Source organism: Anolis carolinensis, unplaced genomic scaffold (assembly GCF_035594765.1).
Source record: "Anolis carolinensis isolate JA03-04 unplaced genomic scaffold, rAnoCar3.1.pri scaffold_13, whole genome shotgun sequence".
In the NCBI taxonomy this organism is placed as follows: Eukaryota; Metazoa; Chordata; class Lepidosauria; order Squamata; family Dactyloidae; genus Anolis; species Anolis carolinensis.
Genome location: NW_026943824.1, coordinates 16,152,280 through 16,174,345, shown reverse-complemented (window position 1 = coordinate 16,174,345; position 22,066 = coordinate 16,152,280). Strand labels below are relative to the sequence as shown.

The 22,066-nt window shown below is 43.4% G+C and overlaps 1 protein-coding gene across 1 annotated transcript in view; it reads right to left on the bottom strand.

The window, feature by feature from the left end:
- abca3 (ATP binding cassette subfamily A member 3) overlaps positions 1-22,066 on the bottom strand; it is a 100,124-nt gene that overhangs the window by 43,477 nt on the left and 34,581 nt on the right. The window contains exons 7-14 of the mRNA XM_062964712.1: positions 19,217-19,333; positions 16,123-16,243; positions 10,487-10,660; positions 7,803-7,984; positions 3,817-3,963; positions 3,505-3,634; positions 2,519-2,673; positions 1,572-1,727 (exon numbers count right to left, since the gene is read on the bottom strand). Of these exons, the coding sequence (XP_062820782.1) occupies positions 1,572-1,727; positions 2,519-2,673; positions 3,505-3,634; positions 3,817-3,963; positions 7,803-7,984; positions 10,487-10,660; positions 16,123-16,243; positions 19,217-19,333 (1,182 nt within the window). The remainder of the gene's footprint in view (positions 1-1,571; positions 1,728-2,518; positions 2,674-3,504; positions 3,635-3,816; positions 3,964-7,802; positions 7,985-10,486; positions 10,661-16,122; positions 16,244-19,216; positions 19,334-22,066) is intronic.

The window sequence follows — 22,066 nt, the reverse complement described above, 5'->3', positions numbered from 1 at the left end:
TTGTCACCTGTTCTTGGCCAAAAGTAAACTATCTTGAAGACAACTTCTGCTGTCAGTCTGCTTTCTTCACCCGTGTCCAAACGAAATTCCACAACAATATGAGTGAAGAAAGATGTTGAGCATGAATGTTGAATGTATGTGACTGAAGAAGGTGTTGGTGTTATTGTGTTGTGAGTGTGAAATGTTGAATCAAGTGTTTTGCTGTTGGGGTTTTGCAACTGTGAATTCTGGCATGCTTTCCAGCAGCACAGGGGTTAATGGCAGTCCAGCTTGATTGATAGCCTGCCTAGCCAATAGGTCAAGCCTTCCGGTCTCAGAAGTGCAGACAGGACGTTCGTCATTCTGCTATGGAATGTGGGAGTTGCTGGCAGAAGAGCTTTTGCTCCGCAAAGAGAGGGGACATGCTTTGCCTTGCTTAGGGAAGCATGGGTCCTATGAGCGATGGACTTTGTAGTTGTATATAATTGTATATAATAAAGCCTTAGAACCGCTGCGATTAGCTGAAAAATGACTGTGGTGTCTTTGCCGGTGCTGCTTGTAGCCAGATGCTTAAGTCGTCTGACGGAAGATGGACTGGTGAGAGGCCTGGCTCATCAATAAATCAGGGTGGTTCGGAGCTAATTTAACCCCGTGTCAGAAGGATGGTGAGTATGAATGTTGAATGTATGTGAGTGAAGAAAGATGTTGAGTATGAATGTTGAATGTATGCAAGTGAAGAAGGATGTTGAGCATGAACGTTGAATGTATATGAGTGAAGAAGGATGGTGAGTATGAATGTTGAATGTATGCAAGTAAAGAAGGATGTTGAGTATGAATGTTGAATGTATGCAAGTAAAGAAGGATGTTGAGTATGAACGCTGAATGCATGCGAGTTAAGAAGGATGTTGAGCATGAACGTTGAATGTATGTCAGTGAAGAAGGATGGTGAGTATGAATGTTGAATGTATGTCAGTGAAGAAAGATGGTGAGTATGAATGTTGAATGTATGTGAGTGAAGAAAGATGTTGGGTATGAACGTTGAATGTATGTGAGTGAAGAAAGATGGTGAGTATGAATGTTGAATGTATGTGAGTGAAGAAGAATGGTGAGTATGAACATTGAATGTAAGTGAGTAAAGAAGGATGTTGAGTATGAACGTTGAATGTAAGTGAAGAAGGATGGTGAGTATGAACGCTGAATGCATGCAAGTGAAGAAAAATGTTGAGTATGAATGTTGAATGTATGTGAGTGATGAAAGATAGTGAGTATGAGCGTTAAATGTATGTGAGTGAAGAAGGATGGCGAGTATGAACATTGAATGTATGAGAGTTAAGAAAGATAGTGAGTATGAACGTTGAATGTACGCAAGTGAGGAAAGATGGTGAGTAGCAACACAAGCTAGTGGATTTTGGGAGTTGTAGTTCGGTAAAGGATCCTTTCCCGACTGGTTCCTACCCAAATGTACAACTCCCAGCTCCATCTTTGCATCATGGCAGGACCTGCATGGAAATGGCCCTCAGTCATCAATGTATCGGTCAACCCAACCTGCAATCCCGAATGACCAAGAGAGCTCCAAACACAGACAGACTTGCCTTGGAGTCCCCAATGAGCGCAATGCCAATGGAGAGCTTCCGCTTCATCCCTCCAGACAGAGCCTTCGACAGGCAGTAGCGTTTCTCCTCCAAGCAGAGGATGTGCAGGATGCGACTGATCTCCTCCGGGCATTTCTCTACAGGGAATCCTTTCAACTGGAAAGTTCAAAAAGAGGAAAACGGTCTATTCCATTTCTTGCTAGATTCCTCCTTTTTCTGCAGTAGAGCTACAGAGACTAGAGGCCTGGTCATTGTCTGGTAATCTTGGGCCCAGGCAATCCAAAACAGGCTTCCTGTATTCATATAACCCCAGTCCCAGAGACAACAGAAGCTTTTGGTCAACCTAAGTTTCACAAGAAAGAAGACTGAGACTGCTCATGAGCATCAGCTTATAAACCATCGCTTTGCATCAGAGGCAGAAGACGTTCAAAGACTCCATAGAGATGACTGCAACCAGCAAAATCTCCTTTCATAATGTATTGTTCTAAGCTATCTTATGATAGACCCTTAGGCCCAGGCAATCCAAAACAGGCTTCCTGTATTCATATACCCCCAGTCCCAGAGACAACAGAAGCTTTTGGTCAACCCAAGATTCACAAGAAAGAAGATTGAGACTGCTTATGAACACCAGCTTATAAGCCATCGCTTTGCATCGGAGGCAGAAGACTTTCAAAGACTCCAGAGAGATGACTGCAACCAGCAAAATCTTCTTTCGTAATGTATTGTTCTAAGCTATCTTATGATAGACCCGGATGGGTTTAAGCCTTTATTCATCTTGTTTTCAGTAAACTCATTTTGGTTGTCTTTTCGCCTTGCCTAAAGCGCCTGTGTGTGTTAAGGGTCTTGATCTTAACACCCTTCTTTTTGAGGGTGTAAATCAAAATGCTATCTCATGACCCTGATAGGCTGCAACTAAAAGAGATGCCACAATGGTCAAGATCGATTACCCCGGAATAGAAGCGCAGGTGTTCTTCCACTGTCATTTGATCAAAAAGGACATCATGTTGTGGGCAAAGGCCGAGGCTTTTCCGGATCAGAATCATGTCCTGAGAAATCTCATAGCCATTGATGTACGCCTGGCCACTCGTTGGAGGATACAGCCCTGGATAGCAACAATCGTCAAAAAGGAAAAGATATGCGTGGTCAGAATAAACACCCACTTGCGCCCGCTATATCTAGTAGGCATGTCCGATCGATGAAAAAAATGTTTCAATTCTCGTTTCTAAAGTAGGGGGCGCTGGCGCTTCGATATAGAAAGTATTTCTGATTTTTTCACCTAAAAATTTCAGATATTTCTGAAAATTCGTAATGATTCTAAATGTTTCTAAAATGGCGGACGCGCATGCGCAATTGCCAAAAAAAAAAAAAAAGGAACCTGGGGGGGGGGACTTTTACAGGGTTCTCCCACCCTCATTTCTTGAGCTATCCTCATCAACCCTAGCCCCCACCTTTGCGTCCATCGTGGAAGCTTCTGATTGGCCGAGGAGCGGCAGCCATGTTAGGCTGCACTAAGCTCCCATTCTAGGTAGGTTGCAGAAACAAATTTTTTTAAAAAAAATATTTTAAAAATATATTTTAAAAAATTTGGGGGAGGGGGGAATTAACGAAACATTAAGAGACAATTAGAGAATGGGCCAACAATGGTTCGAATTACATTGCTGGTTGCGCTGTGAGACAATGTCTCGGAATGCGTATCAAAAAGCGAGAACAATCCGAAATAATTCCGATATACGATTCAAAACGATTTTTTGGACATGTCTAATATCTAGTCATGAGCACATGTATGCTACTGGGTTGATATAAAAGATGTCACTGCTATAATATGTCGCTTCTGAAAATTCAATTGTGTAGAATGGTCCTATTAGCAAACTACAAGCGGTGGGGATTGGAAATGTGTTGAAATGTCAAAGTCAATGTGCAGATCCAGCCTCACCAGTCAGCATGGAGAGAGTGGTGGTCTTCCCAGCGCCGTTGTGGCCCAAAAGTACCGTGATCTGTCCCTCGTACATGTTCAGGGTCAGGTCCCGGACGGCCTCCTTGGCCTTCCCTCCCACCTTGAAGACCTGCAAGCAAGAATGAAGGACAGAGATATTCAGAAGCGCTTCCGAGAGTGTTTGAACAAAAGCAATACAGCTGCATCAGGGCCATGGAAAAGCCTTCACCACAACCGAAAACAAAGCGCCAATCGCCTTTAGGTCTCCCAATACCTTACTGGTTCGACTGGCAAAAGCCGGGAGGAACGCACCTTGGATAGATGTTTGATTTTGATGCCGGAGACCAGGTCGGAAGGCTCCTCCTCAATGTACTGGCTTTTCAGGGCCTTCTCCGGGTCTTCTTCTTCTTCTTTCTCCTTCCCCAAAACTGTCTGAGGACTCCCACACCAATACGAAGGCTAAAAAAAGATACATATATAAAAATCTAATGTGCATAATTAGGACCGAGTTAACAACACAACCATTGGGCCAAATCACACCAAATTTGGCCACAATACTCATCACTTTCCAAGGAGTGACCTGGCAGCTTCAAAGCCTGGCTGCTTCATACCTTGGGGACTCCATTGTTACCCAACTTGAATACCACTGAATAGCCTTGCAGCTTCAAAGCCTGGCTGCTTCATACCTTGGGGACTCCATTGTTGGCCAACTTGAATACCACTGAATAGCCTTGCAGCTTCAAAGCCTGGCTGCTTCATACCTAGGGGACTCCATTGTTACCCAACTTGAATACTACTGAATAGCCTTGCAGCTTCAAAGCCTGGCTGCTTCATACCTTGGGGAATCCATTGTTACCCAACTTGAATACCACTGAATAGCCTTGCAGCTTCAAAGCCTGGCTGCTTCATACCTAGGGGACTCCATTGTTACCCAACTTGAATACCACTGAATAGCCTTGCAGCTTCAAAGCCTGGCTGCTTCATACCTAGGGGACTCCATTGTTACCCAACTTGAATACCACTGAATAGCCTTGCAGCTTCAAAGCCTGGCTGCTTCATACCTAGGGGACTCCATTGTTACCCAACTTGAATACCACTGAATAGCCTTGCAGCTTCAAAGCCTGGCTGCTTCATACCTAGGGGACTCCATTGTTACCCAACTTGAATACCACTGAATAGCCTTGCAGCTTCAAAGCCTGGCTGCTTCATACCTAGGGGACTCCATTGTTACCCAACTTGAATACCACTGAATAGCCTTGCAGCTTCAAAGCCTGGCTGCTTCATACCTAGGGGACTCCATTGTTACCCAACTTGAATACTACTGAATAGCCTTGCAGCTTCAAAGCCTGGCTGCTTCATACCTAGGGGACTCCATTGTTACCCAACTTGAATACCACTGAATAGCCTTGCAGCTTCAAAGCCTGGCTGCTTCATACCTAGGGGACTCCATTGTTACCCAACTTGAATACCACTGAATAGCCTTGCAGCTTCAAAGCCGGGCTGCTTCATACCTAGGGGACTCCATTGTTACCCAACTTGAATACCACTGAATAGCCTTGCAGCTTCAAAGCCTGGCTGCTTCATACCTAGGGGACTCCATTGTTACCCAACTTGAATACCACTGAATAGCCTTGCAGCTTCAAAGCCTGGCTGCTTCATACCTAGGGGACTCCATTGTTACCCAACTTGAATACCACTGAATAGCCTTGCAGCTTCAAAGCCGGGCTGCTTCATACCTAGGGGACTCCATTGTTACCCAACTTGAATACCACTGAATAGCCTTGCAGCTTCAAAGCCTGGCTGCTTCATACCTAGGGGACTCCATTGTTACCCAACTTGAATACCACTGAATAGCCTTGCAGCTTCAAAGCCTGGCTGCTTCATACCTAGGGGACTCCATTGTTACCCAACTTGAATACCACTGAATAGCCTTGCAGCTTCAAAGCCGGGCTGCTTCATACCTAGGGGACTCCATTGTTACCCAACTTGAATACCACTGAATAGCCTTGCAGCTTCAAAGCCTGGCTGCTTCATACCTAGGGGACTCCATTGTTACCCAACTTGAATACCACTGAATAGCCTTGCAGCTTCAAAGCCTGGCTGCTTCATACCTAGGGGACTCCATTGTTACCCAACTTGAATACCACTGAATAGCCTTGCAGCTTCAAAGCCGGGCTGCTTCATACCTAGGGGACTCCATTGTTACCCAACTTGAATACCACTGAATAGCCTTGCAGCTTCAAAGCCTGGCTGCTTCATACCTAGGGGACTCCATTGTTACCCAACTTGAATACCACTGAATAGCCTTGCAGCTTCAAAGCCGGGCTGCTTCATACCTAGGGGACTCCATTGTTACCCAACTTGAATACCACTGAATAGCCTTGCAGCTTCAAAGCCTGGCTGCTTCATACCTAGGGGACTCCATTGTTACCCAACTTGAATACTACTGAATAGCCTTGCAGCTTCAAAGCCTGGCTGCTTCATACCTAGGGGACTCCATTGTTACCCAACTTGAATACCACTGAATAGCCTTGCAGCTTCAAAGCCTGGCTGCTTCATACCTAGGGGACTCCATTGTTACCCAACTTGAATACCACTGAATAGCCTTGCAGCTTCAAAGCCTGGCTGCTTCATACCTAGGGGACTCCATTGTTACCCAACTTGAATACCACTGAATAGCCTTGCAGCTTCAAAGCCGGGCTGCTTCATACCTAGGGGACTCCATTGTTACCCAACTTGAATACCACTGAATAGCCTTGCAGCTTCAAAGCCTGGCTGCTTCATACCTAGGGGACTCCATTGTTACCCAACTTGAATACCACTGAATAGCCTTGCAGCTTCAAAGCCTGGCTGCTTCATACCTAGGGGACTCCATTGTTACCCAACTTGAATACCACTGAATAGCCTTGCAGCTTCAAAGCCTGGCTGCTTCATACCTAGGGGACTCCATTGTTACCCAACTTGAATACTACTGAATAGCCTTGCAGCTTCAAAGCCTGGCTGCTTCATACCTAGGGGACTCCATTGTTACCCAACTTGAATACCACTGAATAGCCTTGCAGCTTCAAAGCCTGGCTGCTTCATACCTAGGGGACTCCATTGTTACCCAACTTGAATACCACTGAATAGCCTTGCAGCTTCAAAGCCTGGCTGCTTCATACCTAGGGGACTCCATTGTTACCCAACTTGAATACCACTGAATAGCCTTGCAGCTTCAAAGCCTGGCTGCTTCATACCTAGGGGACTCCATTGTTACCCAACTTGAATACCACTGAATAGCCTTGCAGCTTCAAAGCCTGGCTGCTTCATACCTAGGGGACTCCATTGTTACCCAACTTGAATACCACTGAATAGCCTTGCAGCTTCAAAGCCTGGCTGCTTCATACCTAGGGGACTCCATTGTTACCCAACTTGAATACCACTGAATAGCCTTGCAGCTTCAAAGCCTGGCTGCTTCATACCTAGGGGACTCCATTGTTACCCAACTTGAATACCACTGAATAGCCTTGCAGCTTCAAAGCCTGGCTGCTTCATACCTAGGGGACTCCATTGTTACCCAACTTGAATACCACTGAATAGCCTTGCAGCTTCAAAGCCTGGCTGCTTCATACCTAGGGGACTCCATTGTTACCCAACTTGAATACCACTGAATAGCCTTGCAGCTTCAAAGCCTGGCTGCTTCATACCTAGGGGACTCCATTGTTACCCAACTTGAATACCACTGAATAGCCTTGCAGCTTCAAAGCCGGGCTGCTTCATACCTAGGGGACTCCATTGTTGGCCACCTTGAATGCCACAAAGAAAACCCCACTAAGGACTACACCACAGCAACACGTGGCCGGGCACAACTCATTCACACTCAATTTCATCCTAACATTTTGCACTCTTCCCTGCCTATGAAACAGCTAGCTAGTGGTTATCAGGAGCACAGCTTCTTAAACTGTAAATCCCAAATGGAGTTCCTTTCGCTATGATCTGGAGCAACTTCTGCTGTTATATGTTCATTCATAACGTTTTTATGACGCAGGAGGCAAAACTTTTTGACCCATCGTCGTGTGTGTGTATCTGTATCTGTAACTTGACAGTATAAAAGTAAATCTCCTTCTGAGCAAGCAATTAGTTTTTATTTAAAAATAAGTTAAACGTGGCGCAATCAAGCAACGTAAAGCACTTCCAATTCTTGATCTTAGATTTCAAACTCTTGATTTTAGCACTATTGAATTCTGTTATGGGATGCATACTGATTAAGCGTTTTAAAGCGTTTTAAAGTTTACATGTGTTGAGGTCCCATAACTCACCGTGACGAAGAAATACCAGGGCTGCGGGATGCCATACTCTCCCGGGAAAACGGCTTCCACGTACCAGGCCACCAAGCCGTACAACACTGAGTCAAAGAGGAGCATCCCCAGAACGTGAGCAAAAGTGAAGTTGTCGTCCACGCTGACCGGCTTCATAAGGTCCCTCCACTGCACGCCGGTCCCTAAGAGGGAAAAAGGACAAGCCATCACGGTCAGCAAAGCCATTGGCTTGAGACTGTCCAGTCCGCACTAGATCAAGACATACACTACAAGTATGGAACCCAGTGCAGACGGGGAAGCCTTAGCATTGAACGGTTGTGTTGTTAAAGTGTGTAGCATGGAACCCTGCGCAGACGGGGAAGCCTTAGCATTGAACGGTTGTGTTGTTAAAGTGCGAAGTATGGAACCCTGCGCAGACGGGGAAGCCTTAGCATTGAACGGTTGTGTTGTTAAAGTGTGAAGTATGGAACCCTGCGCAGACAGGGAAGCCTTAGCATTGAACGGTTGTGTTGTTAAAGTGCGAAGTATGGAACCCTGCGCAGACAGGGAAGCCTTAGCATTGAACGGTTGTATTGTTAAAGAGCGAAGTATGGAACCCTGCGCAGACAGGGAAGCCTTAGCATTGGATGGTTGTGTTGTTAAAGAGCGAAGTATGGAACCCTGTGCAGACAGGGAAGCCTTAGCATTGGACGGTTGTGTTGTTAAAGGGCGAAGTATGGAACCCTGTGCAGACGGGGAAGCCTTAGCATTGGACGGTTGTGTTGTTAAACGGCGAAGTATGGAACCCTGTGCAGACGGGGAAGCCTTAGCATTGAACGGTTGTGTTGTTAAAGTGTGAAGTATGGAACCCTGCACAGACGGGGAAGCCTTAGCATTGAACGGTTGTGTTGTTAAAGTGTGAAGTATGGAACCCTGCACAGACGGGGAAGCCTTAGCATTGAACGGTTGTGTTGTTAAAGTGCGAAGTATGGAACCCTGCAAAGACGGGGAAGCCTTAGCATTGGACGGTTGTGTTGTTAAAGTGCGAAGTATGGAACCCTGCGCAGACGGGGAAGCCTTAGCATTGAATGGTTGTGTTGTTAAAGGGCGAAGTATGGAACCCTGCGCAGACGGGGAAGCCTTAGCATTGAGCGGTTGTGTTGTTAAAGTGCGAAGTATGGAACCCTGCGCAGACGGGGAAGCCTTAGCATTGAATGGTTGTGTTGTTAAAGGGCGAAGTATGGAACCCTGCGCAGACGGGGAAGCCTTAGCATTGGACGGTTCTGTTGTTAAAGTGCGAAGTATGGAACCCTGCGCAGACGGGGAAGCTTTAGCATTGGACGGTTGTGTTGTTAAAGTGCGAAGTATGGAACCCTGCGCAGATGGGGAAGCCTTAGCATTGGACTGTTGTGTTGTTAAAGTGCGAAGTATGGAACCCTGCGCAGATGGGGAAGCCTTAGCATTGGACGGTTCTGTTGTTAAAGGGCGAAGTATGGAACCCTGCGCAGACGGGGAAGCCTTAGCATTGGACGGTTGTGTTGTTAAAGTGCGAAGTATGGAACCCTGCGCAGATGGGGAAGCCTTAGCATTGGACTGTTGTGTTGTTAAAGTGCGAAGTATGGAACCCTGCGCAGATGGGGAAGCCTTAGCATTGGACGGTTGTGTTGTTAAAGGGCGAAGTATGGAACCCTGCGCAGATGGGGAAGCCTTAGCATTGGACTGTTGTGTTGTTAAAGGGCGAAGTATGGAACCCTGCGCAGACGGGGAAGCCTTAGCATTGGACGGTTGTGTTGTTAAAGGGCGAAGTATGGAACCCTGCGCAGATGGGGAAGCCTTAGCATTGGACTGTTGTGTTGTTAAAGGGCGAAGTATGGAACCCTGCGCAGACGGGGAAGCCTTAGCATTGGACGGTTGTGTTGTTAAAGGGCGAAGTATGGAACCCTGCGCAGATGGGGAAGCCTTAGCATTGGACTGTTGTGTTGTTAAAGTGCGAAGTATGGAACCCTGCGCAGATGGGGAAGCCTTAGCATTGGACGGTTGTGTTGTTAAAGGGCGAAGTATGGAACCCTGCGCAGACGGGGAAGCCTTAGCATTGGACGGTTGTGTTGTTAAAGTGCGAAGTATGGAACCCTGCGCAGACGGGGAAGCCTTAGCATTGGACGGTTGTGTTGTTAAAGGGCGAAGTATGGAACCCTGCGCAGATGGGGAAGCCTTAGCATTGGACTGTTGTGTTTTTAAAGTGCGAAGTATGGAACCCTGCGCAGACAGGGAAGCCTTAGCATTGAACAGTTGTGTTGTTAAAGTGCGAAGTATGGAACCCTGTGCAGATGGGGAAGCCTTAGCATTGGACGGTTGTGTTGTTAAAGGGCGAAGTATGGAACCCTGCGCAGATGGGGAAGCCTTAGCATTGGACGGTTGTGTTGTTAAAGGGCGAAGTATGGAACCCTGTGCAGACGGGGAAGCCTTAGCATTGAACGGTTGTGTTGTTAAAGTGCGAAGTATGGAACCCTGCGCAGACGGGGAAGCCTTAGCATTGAACAGTTGTGTTGTTAAAGTGCGTAGTATGCAACCGTGTGCAGACGGGGAAGCCTTAGCATTGGATGGTTTTTGATCAACCATGGTTTTATGATAGAACCAGTGAGGACATGGTATTGACCACCTAGGAACAAAAAACGTGTCTTAATGGAATTGTCGTCTCCGCTCACCTTTCCCTTCAAACATGCCAATCAGCTGGGCTCCCATGGCCATGGCGACATTGGAGATGAGGCAGGAAGACAGCTTCTGGCTGTGGCTCATGAGGTCGTAACGCGGGGAGATGAAGAAGTAAGGAATGTAGGAGAAGAAGTAGAGGAACCCACCCGCAGCCGCCGCCACGTTGGCTACGAGTACAAGGATAGCGCCGGAGAGAAGAGAAAGACAATGGACAGGCATTACAAAAACACGCATGTCTTACAAACACCTACAAACAGCGGTCTCCAAATGAGGTACCAAGGGTTTAGCTGACAAGTACCCACTAATGGAATAATAACAATGTATTAGATATCATTAAACATTGTATTATGTACAATACATGAATATATATGTCAGATAAGTGGTTACAAATCACAAACTGTTGCAATCACAGTAGGATGAATGATAGTTGCATTCACAATGTAGTAAACTTTCTTGTTTACTTTCTTTTTTCATATATAGTTTTTATTATGAGGTTTATAAGCAACTTGCACATTTCTTGTTACAATAAGAATTCTCATTCTCTCCATATACAGTAGAGTCTCACTTATCCAACATAAACAGGCCGGCAGAATGTTGGATAAGCAAATATCTTGGATAATAAGGAGAGATTAAGGAGAAGCCTATTAAACATCAAATTAGGTTATGATTTTACAAATTAAGCACCAAAACATCATGTTAGACAACAAATTTGACAGAAAAAGTAGTTCAATACGCAGTAATGCTATGTAGAAATTACTGTATTTACGAATTTAGCACCAAAATATCACGATGTATTGAAAACATTGACTACAAAAATAACGTTGGATAAGCGAGTGTTGGATAAGTGAGACTCTACTTTAATAAAATACACATATGAGGTCAGGGTATTGTGGGGGGGGGGGGGGAAGACAGGTTAAATAACATCGACATAAAGGGTGACATTGACATAAAAAGTGACTGACAATATTGAAACATCCAAAAAAGAAAAGAAATACAGTAGAGTCTCACTTATACAAGCCTTGCTTATCCAAGCCTCTGGATAATCCAAGCCATTTTTGTAGTCAATGTTTTCAATATATCCTTATATTTTGGTGCTAAATTCGCAAATACAGTAATTACAACATAACATTACTGCATATTGAACTACGTTTTCTATCAAATTTGTTGTATAACATGATGTTTTGGTGCTTAATTTGTAAAATCATAACCTAATTTGATGTTTAATAGGCTTTTCCTTAATCCCTCCTTATTATCCAAGATATTCGCTTATCCAAGCTTCTGCCAGCCCGTTTAGCTTGGATAAGTGAGACTCTACTGTACTAACAACTACAACTTATGGTTTACACGTATACAGTTGCTTTAATATCCTTGTTACTTCCAGAGCTCTGGATGTGGTCCTTTTGTTTTGTTTTTCCGGTCTTTTAGTTTTGTAGTTACACCTATTTAATTATCTTAGCTTTATATTATTATCCTATAGAATAATTCTTAATCCAACTTATTCAAAAGTTCATTTTCTCTTTTTGCAAGTATTCGATCATAGGTTTCCAATCTGTTTTGTTGTCTGGTGCTCTATCCTGTGCTAATTTTTGTGTTAACATGTCCATATTCATCACGTCAATTATTTTATTGAGCCATTTCACCATACTAGGTATATCTTCTGATTTCCATAGTTGTGCCAGCACTATTCTTGCAGCTGTGGTGAGATAAAATATTCGTCTGTCTGTGTTTGTATCTATCTGTTTGTCAATAATCTATATATATAAAAGAGTGATGGAATCAGGGCAGCGGACAAAACAACAAAACTACAGGCCCCCCAACCTCGAAATCTGACAACACAACCCATCATCCACGGCTCTAGGTTGATACAACAAAAAGAAAAGAAAAATAAAGTTCTAATTAGAGGGAGAGAAATAATTGTTTTTATCCAATTGCTGCTAGTTAGAAGGCTAAGCTCCGCCCACTTGGTCTCCTAGCAACCTACTCAGCCCAGGGGACAGGCAGAGTTAGGCTTCACTTAGGCCTCTTCCACAGATTATCTCATTTGCACTGGATTATATGGCAGTGTAGACTCAAGGCTCTTCCACACAGGTATATAACCCATTTAGAATCTTATATTATTGCTTTGAACTGAATTATCTTGACTCCACACTGCCCTATAATCCACTTCAGTGTGCATTTTATACAGCTGTGAAGAAGGGGCCTCATATAATCCAGTTCTAAGCAGATAATATAAGATTATCAATATACAGTAGAGTCTCACCATACTTTGCCACAGCAACGCGTGGCCGGGCATAGCTAGTCCCTAATAAAAAACTTTCTGGTTTAAATTCAATTTTTTTTGTAAAATTTTTGTCATCATTTTATGTATTTCTTGCCAAAAATTCGTTATCTTCTTACACTCCCACCACATATGTAGAAAGGTGCCTTATTTATTTTCTCGACTCTTCATAAAGGATGAGTAGACAACTGATCCATAACCGGTTTCTGTACACTTGGGCCCGGTTCGTTTTGACAATTTTTTCTTTGGTTTTTAGATTATGTCAAGTGGATATTACTGTTTTGATGTTTAATGTGCTCAACTGTATTTTGTATTTCAAGGATTGTAATTTATTTGGGCTTGACTCCATGTAAGCCGCAAAGAGCATCAGCAACCGCTTCCTAAACTGCTTTTGTCACTCTCAAAAGGCAAAACCACCAGACAAAAAAAAAAAAACCAACAACACAACTTTCAAAGAGTTGAACTTTGGACTTTGTAGCAATAGAGCTGTAAAAGGATACCATGGCGGAATCCCTATGATCATGTGAGCCAGCGCGATTTCGTCGGGTAAACATGTTTGGCTGTTGTTTTGAATCAGGAATAACGTGGTTTCAGCAAGATTTTGCAACGACTGCACCTTTATGGAGGCTGTAGGTCGATCTCCCGTGGAGGAACGGGAAAGAAAATGTGTCGGATTTGCAATTCCTTGCAAGAAAAAATACTCCGCTCCACATCTACGCAGACCAGCAAAGGGATATAAACACTTTTTGCACCCTTTTCTGTTGCATGTGTAAGAGAAAAATGCCACAAAACCATGTGCATGTTTACACTATGTGCCAAAATGATTTAATTAACAGAAAAAAATACAAGTAGAAATATCCATATTAGAATAATATAAACAAAACTAGCTGTGTCCGGCCACGTGTTGCTGTGGCGTGGTCTGGTGGTTAGGATCCCTCTGGTTAGGAAGCAGCCTGGCTTTGAAGCTGCAAAGCTGTTCAGTGCTATTCAAGGTGGCCAACGGAGGATCCTTCTAGTTAGAAAGCAGCCTGGCTTTGAAGCTGCAAAGCTGTTCAGTGGTATTCAAGGTGGCCAATGGAGGATCCCTCTGGTTAGGAAGCAGCCTGGCTTTGAAGCTGCAAAGCTGTTCAGTGGTATTCAAGGTGGCCAATGGAGGATCCCTCTGGTTAGGAAGCAGCCTGGCTTTGAAGCTGCAAGGCTGTTCAGTGCTATTCAAGGTGGCCAACGGAGGATCCTTCTAGTTAGAAAGCAGCCTGGCTTTGAAGCTGCAAGGCTGTTCAGTGCTATTCAAGGTGGCCAACGGAGGATCCTTCTAGTTAGAAAGCAGCCTGGCTTTGAAGCTGCAAGGCTGTTCAGTGCTATTCAAGGTGGCCAATGGAGGATCTCTCTGGTTAGGAAGCAGCCTGGCTTTGAAGCTGCAAAGCTGTTCAGTGCTATTCAAGGTAGCCAACGGAGGATCCTTCTGGTTAGGAAGCAGCCTGGCTTTGAAGCTGCAAGGCTGTTCAGTGCTATTCAAGGTGGCCAACGGAGGATCCTTCTGGTTAGGAAGCAGCCTGGCTTTGAAGCTGCAAGGCTGTTCAGTGCTATTCAAGGTGGCCAACGGAGGATCTCTCTGGTTAGGAAGCAGCCTGGCTTTGAAGCTGCAAAGCTGTTCAGTGCTATTCAAGGTAGCCAACGGAGGATCCTTCTGGTTAGGAAGCAGCCTGGCTTTGAAGCTGCAAGGCTGTTCAGTGCTATTCAAGGTGGATAACGGAGGATCTCTCTGGTTAGGAAGCAGCCTGGCTTTGCTGCAAGGCTGTTCAGTGCTATTCAAGGTGGCCAACGGAGGATCCTTCTAGTTAGAAAGCAGCCTGGCTTTGAAGCTGCAAGGCTGTTCAGTGCTATTCAAGGTGGCCAACGGAGGATCCTTCTAGTTAGAAAGCAGCCTGGCTTTGAAGCTGCAAGGCTGTTCAGTGCTATTCAAGGTGGCCAATGGAGGATCCTTCTGGTTAGGAAGCAGCCTGGCTTTGAAGCTGCAAGGCTGTTCAGTGCTATTCAAGGTGGCCAATGGAAGATCCTTCTGGTTAGGAAGCAGCTTGGCTTTGAAGCTGCAAGGCTGTTCAGTGCTATCCGAGGTGGCCAACGGAGGATCCTTCTAGTTAGAAAGCAGCCTGGCTTTGAAGCTGCAAGGCTGTTCAGTGCTATTCAAGGTGGCCAATGGAGGATCCTTCTGGTTAGGAAGCAGCCTGGCTTTGAAGCTGCAAGGCTGTTCAGTGCTATTCAAGGTAGCCAACGGAGGATCCTTCTGGTTAGGAAGCAGCCTGGCTTTGAAGCTGCAAGGCTGTTCAGTGCTATTCAAGGTGGCCAATGGAGGATCCTTCTGGTTAGGAAGCAGCCTGGCTTTGAAGCTGCAAGGCTGTTCAGTGCTATTCAAGGTGGCCAATGGAAGATCCTTCTGGTTAGGAAGCAGCCTGGCTTTGAAGCTGCAAGGCTGTTCAGCGGTATTCAAGCTGGTAAGCAATTGGGGGTTTTCAGCTTCAAAGCCTGGCTGCTTCCTCCCTGGGGGAATCTTTTGTTGGGAGGTGTTAGCTGGCCCTGATTGTTTCCTGTCTGGAATTGCTTTGTTTTCAGAGTGTTGTTCTTTATTTATTGTGCTGATTTTAGAATTTTTTAAATACTTGGAACCAGATTGTGTTCATTTTCATGGTTCACAGCAACACAATAATAATAATAATATTACAGTAGAGTCTCACTTATCGAACATTCTGGATTATCCAACGCATTTTTGAAGTCAATGTTTTCAATATGTGCTTTGAGGTGGATTATCTTGAGTCTGAGACTACTCACTATTCAACCTGGCCAACCAAGGATTCCACAAGGTAGAAAGTGTCTTTATACAGTAGAGTCTCACTTATCCAAGCCTCGCTTATCCAAGCCTCTGGATAATCCAAGCCATTTTTGTAGTCCATGTTTTCAATATATCGTGATATTTTGGTGCTAAATGCGTAAATACAGTAATTACAACATAACATTACTGCGTATTGAACTACTTTTCCTGTCAGATTGGTTGTATAACATGATGTTTTGGTGCTTCATTTGTAAAATCATAACCTAATTTGATGTTTAATAGGCTTTTCCTTAATCCCTCCTTATTATCCAAGATATTCGCTTATCCAAGCTTCTGCCGGCCCATTTAGCTTGGATAAGTGAGACTCTACTGTACATTGGTTTCTGGAGACCACAAACCAATGGGCATTTGTCATACTTTTTACCTTGCTTTCAAGGCTTCCCATAAGCAAATGGTTGGACCCCATGGGAAGGGTATGCTAGACAATGCAAATCATTCGCCTTTTGGTCTCCAAGACCACTCACCTTTGGAGAAGAAGGTGCTGACCATGAAGCTAAAGGCGATGGATGAGACCGAGAAGACTGTCAGGAAGGTGAAGACCAGGGTTGGGTCGCTGTTTGTCAGCACCGCTCCTTGCTCGCTCACCTGCCAAAAAGATTCAGTAATTCATTGATTCAACCTGTGCTCGCTACCTATCTGCAAAATGCAGAAATGCAGAAGAAAGACCGAGAATAACAAGCAAGACATACAAATGCCCGGCTCTTTTTCCAAGCTAGGCATGCTTAAAGTACTGTATATACTCAAGTATAAGCCTAGTTTTTCAGCCCTTTTTTTTTTTAGACTGAAAAAGCCCCCCTCGGCTTATACTCGGTTGAGGGTCTTGGTTGGCTTATATTTGGGTCAGCTTATACTCGAGAATATATGGTACATTTATTATTTTTCTCTATTATTATTGGTATTATTACATTTATTATTTTTCTCTATTATTTTTCTCTATTGTCAGGGCTGGGTTGTGGCGCAGGCTGGAGAGCAGCTGCAATCAATCACTGCAATGAATCACTCTGACCAGGAGGTCATAAGTTTGAGGCCCGGCTCGGAGCCTATGTTTGTTTGTCTTTGTTCTATGTTGAAAGGCATTGAATGTTTGCCTATATGTGTAATGTGATCCGCCCTGAGTCCCCTTCGGGGTGAGAAGGGCGGAATATAAATGCTGTAAATAAATAAATAAATAAATAATATTATCAGGGCCGGGTTGTGGCGCAGCTGGCTAGTAACCAGCTGCAATAAATCACTACTGACCGAGAGGTCATGAGTTCAAAGCCCAGGTCGGGTTAAGCCCCCGACTATTCAATAGCCCGGCTTGCTGTTGACCTATGCAGCCCCGAAAAGACAGTTGCATCTGTCAAGTAGGGAAATTTAGGTACGCTTTATGCGGGAGGCTAATTTAACTAATTTACAACACCATAAAAACTGCCAGCAAAACATGACGAAAGGAATGAGGAAGTACAGCCACTAGTGGACAGTGAAGCAACAGCTCCCCCTGTGGCCGGAATCGTGAAGCTGGAAAAAAAATGTTAAATGCCTCTATGTCTGTCTATATATGTTGTTTGTCTGTTGGCATTGAATGTTTGCCATATATGTGTTCATTGTAATCCGCCCTGAGTGAGAAAGGCGGAATATAAATACTGTAAATAAATATATAAATAAATATTGTTGCTACTATTACATTTATTTTACTCTATTTTTATTATTAATAATACATTTATTATTTCACTCTGATATTATTATTATTACATTTATTATTTTAATCTAGTTATTATTACATGTATTATTTTCCTGTATTTATTATTATTATTACATGTATTATTTTACTCTATTATTAATAGAAGGATACATAAGCACATTTACATTGAAGAAGATGAGAATAATGATTTGATCAGAGTTGGACAGTCTTGTCTTAAATTTGAGCTTTATGTAAATATTCAAAAACATTTAACCTACTGATGCCTCAATTAATGTAATTTTCTCGGTATCTATTTTTATTTCTGAAATTTGCCACTCTCGGTTTATACTTGAGTCAATGTTTTCCCAGTTTTTTGTGGTAAAATTAGATGCCTCGGCTGATATTTGGGTCGGCTTATACTTGAGTATATACGGTATATGGCAATGAAAGTTCAGTGCATTTCATTTTGCATTATATGAGACTGGATCTACACTGCCATATAAAATCCAGATTTTTTTTTCCATGTCAGGAGCAATTCGAGAAACAAGTTGCTTATGGTACAAGAGAATTGGCTATCTGCACGGATGTTGCCCAGGGGATGTTGCCAGGATATTTTACCATCCTGTCGGAGGCTTCTCTCATATCTCTGCATGGTAAGCTAGAGCTGACAGATGAAAGCTCTCCACATTCGAACTGCCGACCTTTCAGTCATTAGTCCTGCTGGTGTCTACAGACATGCAAATGTGAGTAGATCAATAGGTACTGCTCCGGCGGGAAGGTAACGGCACTCCATGCAGTCATGCCAATGGCCACATGACCTGGAGGTGTCTACGGACAACGCCGGCTCTTTGGCTTAGAAATGGAGATGAGCACCAACCCCCAGAGTCGGTCACAACTAGACTTAACATCAGGGGAAAACCTTTACCTTATTATTATTTTATTATGACACAGCAAACAAGATAGATATGCTGGATTTCATATCACAAAATCACAAGTCGAACACTTCCCAAGTGTCTAGGACTGTGTGATGTATTTTCAGATGATGCGTGCAGATCCCAGTCGGGTGGCCTTTTGCAGTTGGCAGATCGTAATTTTGTCAATGTCTATTGTTTCCAAATGCCGGAAATATTATTATTATTATTATATATTATTATTATTATTATTTTATTATGACACAGCAAACAAGATAGACATGCTGGATTTCAAGATCGAAAAATCAGCTGATGACCCAAAATGCTGACTGTGTGAGGAAACTGACAAAACCATTGATCATATCCTCAGCTGCCGTAAGAAAATCGCACAGACAGACTACAAACAGAGGCACAACTATGTGGCCCAAATGATCCATTGGAACTTCTGCCTCAAGTACCACCTCCCAGCAGCAAAGAACTGGTGGGATCACAAACCTGCAAAAGTATTGGAAAATGAGCACGCAAAGATACTGTGGGACTTCCGAATCCAGACTGACAAAGTTCTGGAACACAACACACCAGACATCACAGTTGTGGAAAAGAAAAAGGTTTGGATCATTGATGTCGCCATCCCAGGTGAAAAACAACAGGAAAAACTCAGCCGCTATCAGGACCTCAAGATTGAACTTCAGAGACTCTGGCAGAAACCAGTGCAGGTGGTCCCGGTGGTGATGGGCGCATTGGGTTCCGTGCCAAAAGATCTCAGCCAGCATTTGGAAACAACAGGATTGACAAAATTACGATCTGCCAACTGCAAAAGGCCACCCTACTGGGATCTGCAGCAGCATCCGAAAATACATCACACAGTCCTAGACACTTGGGAAGTGTTCGACTTGTGATTTTGTGATATGAAATTATTATTATTATTATTATTATTATTATTATTATTATTATTATTTCTAAGATCCACTGGAAGAGGCTCACCTTGACACAGAAGAGCACAGTGACGAAGAAGACGGACACCAAGAGGAAGAGGAAGAACATGAGGAACCATGCCGTCCAATGCAGCCAGTTGCTGAGGCCCATCATGCGCATGTACTCCTGCAGGCAAAGAAGTTCAATGTGACACCATAAAAACGTAAGTAGAAGGTTCATTTCCATATATTATATTATTACTATTATATTATTATTATAATATTCATTATTCATGACTACATTGAAACTAGAATAGAGAGAAATCAGCGTGAAAACTGCAAGAGGTACCATAGATTGTTGTACATGGAAATAATGGTAGTAAATAGTTTTTGATTTATTAAATACAGTTATATATTACAACTAGCTGTGCCCGGCCATGCGTTCCTGTGGCAATGTGGTGGTGGTATTGGTTAAAAATTGTTGTGTAATTTTTATTTGACTTTTTTGTATTTTTTTATTAATTTTATTGTAAGTTATCTTTTTAAATATTATATTTTATTATTTTCTTGTATTATTTTTAGTTATTTTCTGTTATTATAGTATTTTATTGTATTAATTTTTTAGTGTTTTTATTATTTTTTATTGGGTTGCTAGGAGACCAAGTTGGAGGAGCTTAGCCTTCTAACTGGCAGCAATTGGATAATTCCTCTCTCTCTAATTAGGACTTTATTTTTGTTTTCTTTTTGTTGTATCAACCTAGAGGCGTGGATGATGGGTTGTGTTGTCAAATTTCGAAGTTGGGGGGCCTGTAGGTTTGTTGTTTTGTGGGTCGCCGTGATGCCATTACTCATTTATATATATAGATTATGTATTTTTGTTATTTAAACTATATATATTGTGAAATTATGGTTTTTTTTCTCGAAGTGACACACCGCCCAAGTCATGCTAGGTGTTTCGGTGAATTTTGACACACCAAGTGCAAAAGGTTGCCCGTCATTGGGTTAGAATGATATACACCGGAGTTGGTGGGAACTCTTCAGAACTGTCTTTCTATTGCCAATGGTAAGATGGAAACAAAGCTGTATCCAAGGATTTGCCTTTGTGAGCGTGCTTTTATTCCGAGATCTTCAGGTTCTGACAGTTGGGGGGCTTGAGTGTTCTGCCCTGGGAAAGTCTCAAAATGGCACAGGCTGCCAACAACGCTTTTTTTAAACAAACTAAACAGAATGAGAAGCACCTGGAAGATGACTGCTGTTTTTTTGAAAATCTGGAATCTATATATTAGGCATGTCCGATCGATGAAAAAAATGTTTCAATTCTCGTTTCTGAAGTAGGGGGCGCCGGCGCTTCGATATGGAAAGTATTTCCGATTTTTTCACCCAAAAATTTCGGATACAGTAGAGTCTCACTTATCCAACACTCGCTTATCCAACGTTCTGGATTATCCAACACATTTTTGTAGTCAATGTTTTCAATACATCGTGATATTTTGGTGCTAAATTCGTAAATACAGTAATTACTACATAGCATTACTGCGTATTGAACTACTTTTTTTGTCAAATTTGTTGTATAACATGATGTTTTGGTGCTTAATTTGTAAAATCATAACCTAATTTGATGTGTAATAGGCTTTTCCTTAATCCCTCCTTATTATCCAACATATTCACTTATCCAACATTCTGTCGGCCCGTTTACGTTGGATAAGTGAGACTCTACTGTATTTCCAAAAATTCATAATGATTCTAAATGTTTCTAAAATGGCGGACGCACATGCGCAATTGCTACACACCGGGCTTGTATGGCAATCTTCCATGTGGACGCATAGGACGTTAGCCTCCACCTTTGCGTCCATCGTGGAAGCTTCTGATTGGCCAGGGAGCGGCAGCCATGTTAGGCTGCACTAAGCTCCCATTCAGAAACAAAAAAAAATTAAATATTTTTAAAAATATATTAAAAAAATGGTGGGGAAAAAAATTAATGAAACATTAAGAGACAATTAGAGAATGGGCCAACGATGGTTCGAATTACATTGCTGGTTGCACTGTGAGACAATGTCTCGGAATGCATATCAAAAAGCGAGAACAATCCGAAATAATTCCGATATACGATTCAAAACGATTTTTTGGACATGTCTACTATATATATAATTAAAGTAAGTCTTTCTAAGTATGTGGGTATGTATGTGTGCCACTTTCACAGGACACTGTGACCGCCAGAAATAATGGACCTGGCCCAAACTTGGCACACATAACCCCCCATGACGTACTTAAAGGCCTGGTGTGGTTTGTGGGAAGGTGTACCATGGATGATGGGATTTGCAGTACTTTCAATCGCTTCAGATCCCACAGACCACTGCGACGCCCACCAGTGATGGAACTTCACCAAACTTGGCACACAGAACCCCCGTGACCCTCTTTATGTCCTGGTGCAGATTGTGGGAGGACAGACCAAGGATTATGGGACTTGCAGTACCTTCACTCACTTCTTGAGAACACTGTAAGTGCCACGAATGACACAACTGAACCAAACTTGGCACACATATCCCAAATGACACACTTTATATGCTGCAGCACCTTGGGGGAGGATGGACCAAGGATTATGGGATTTTGAGTACCCTCACCCAATTCACCTCCCACAGACCACTGTGATACCCATGAATGACAAAACTGTACCAAACTTGACACACAGGTGCAATGTGACTCACTTTACATCCTGGTGTGGTTTGCGGGACCAATGGACCAGGGATGATGGGATTTGCAGTACCCTCACCCGATTCACCTCCCACAGACCGCTATGATGCCCATGATAGACGAAACTGTACCAAACTTGACACACAGCTGCAATGTAGGCCACTTTATGCCCTCCTGTGGTTTGAGAGAACAACGGACCAGAGATGATGGGAATTACAGTACTTCACTC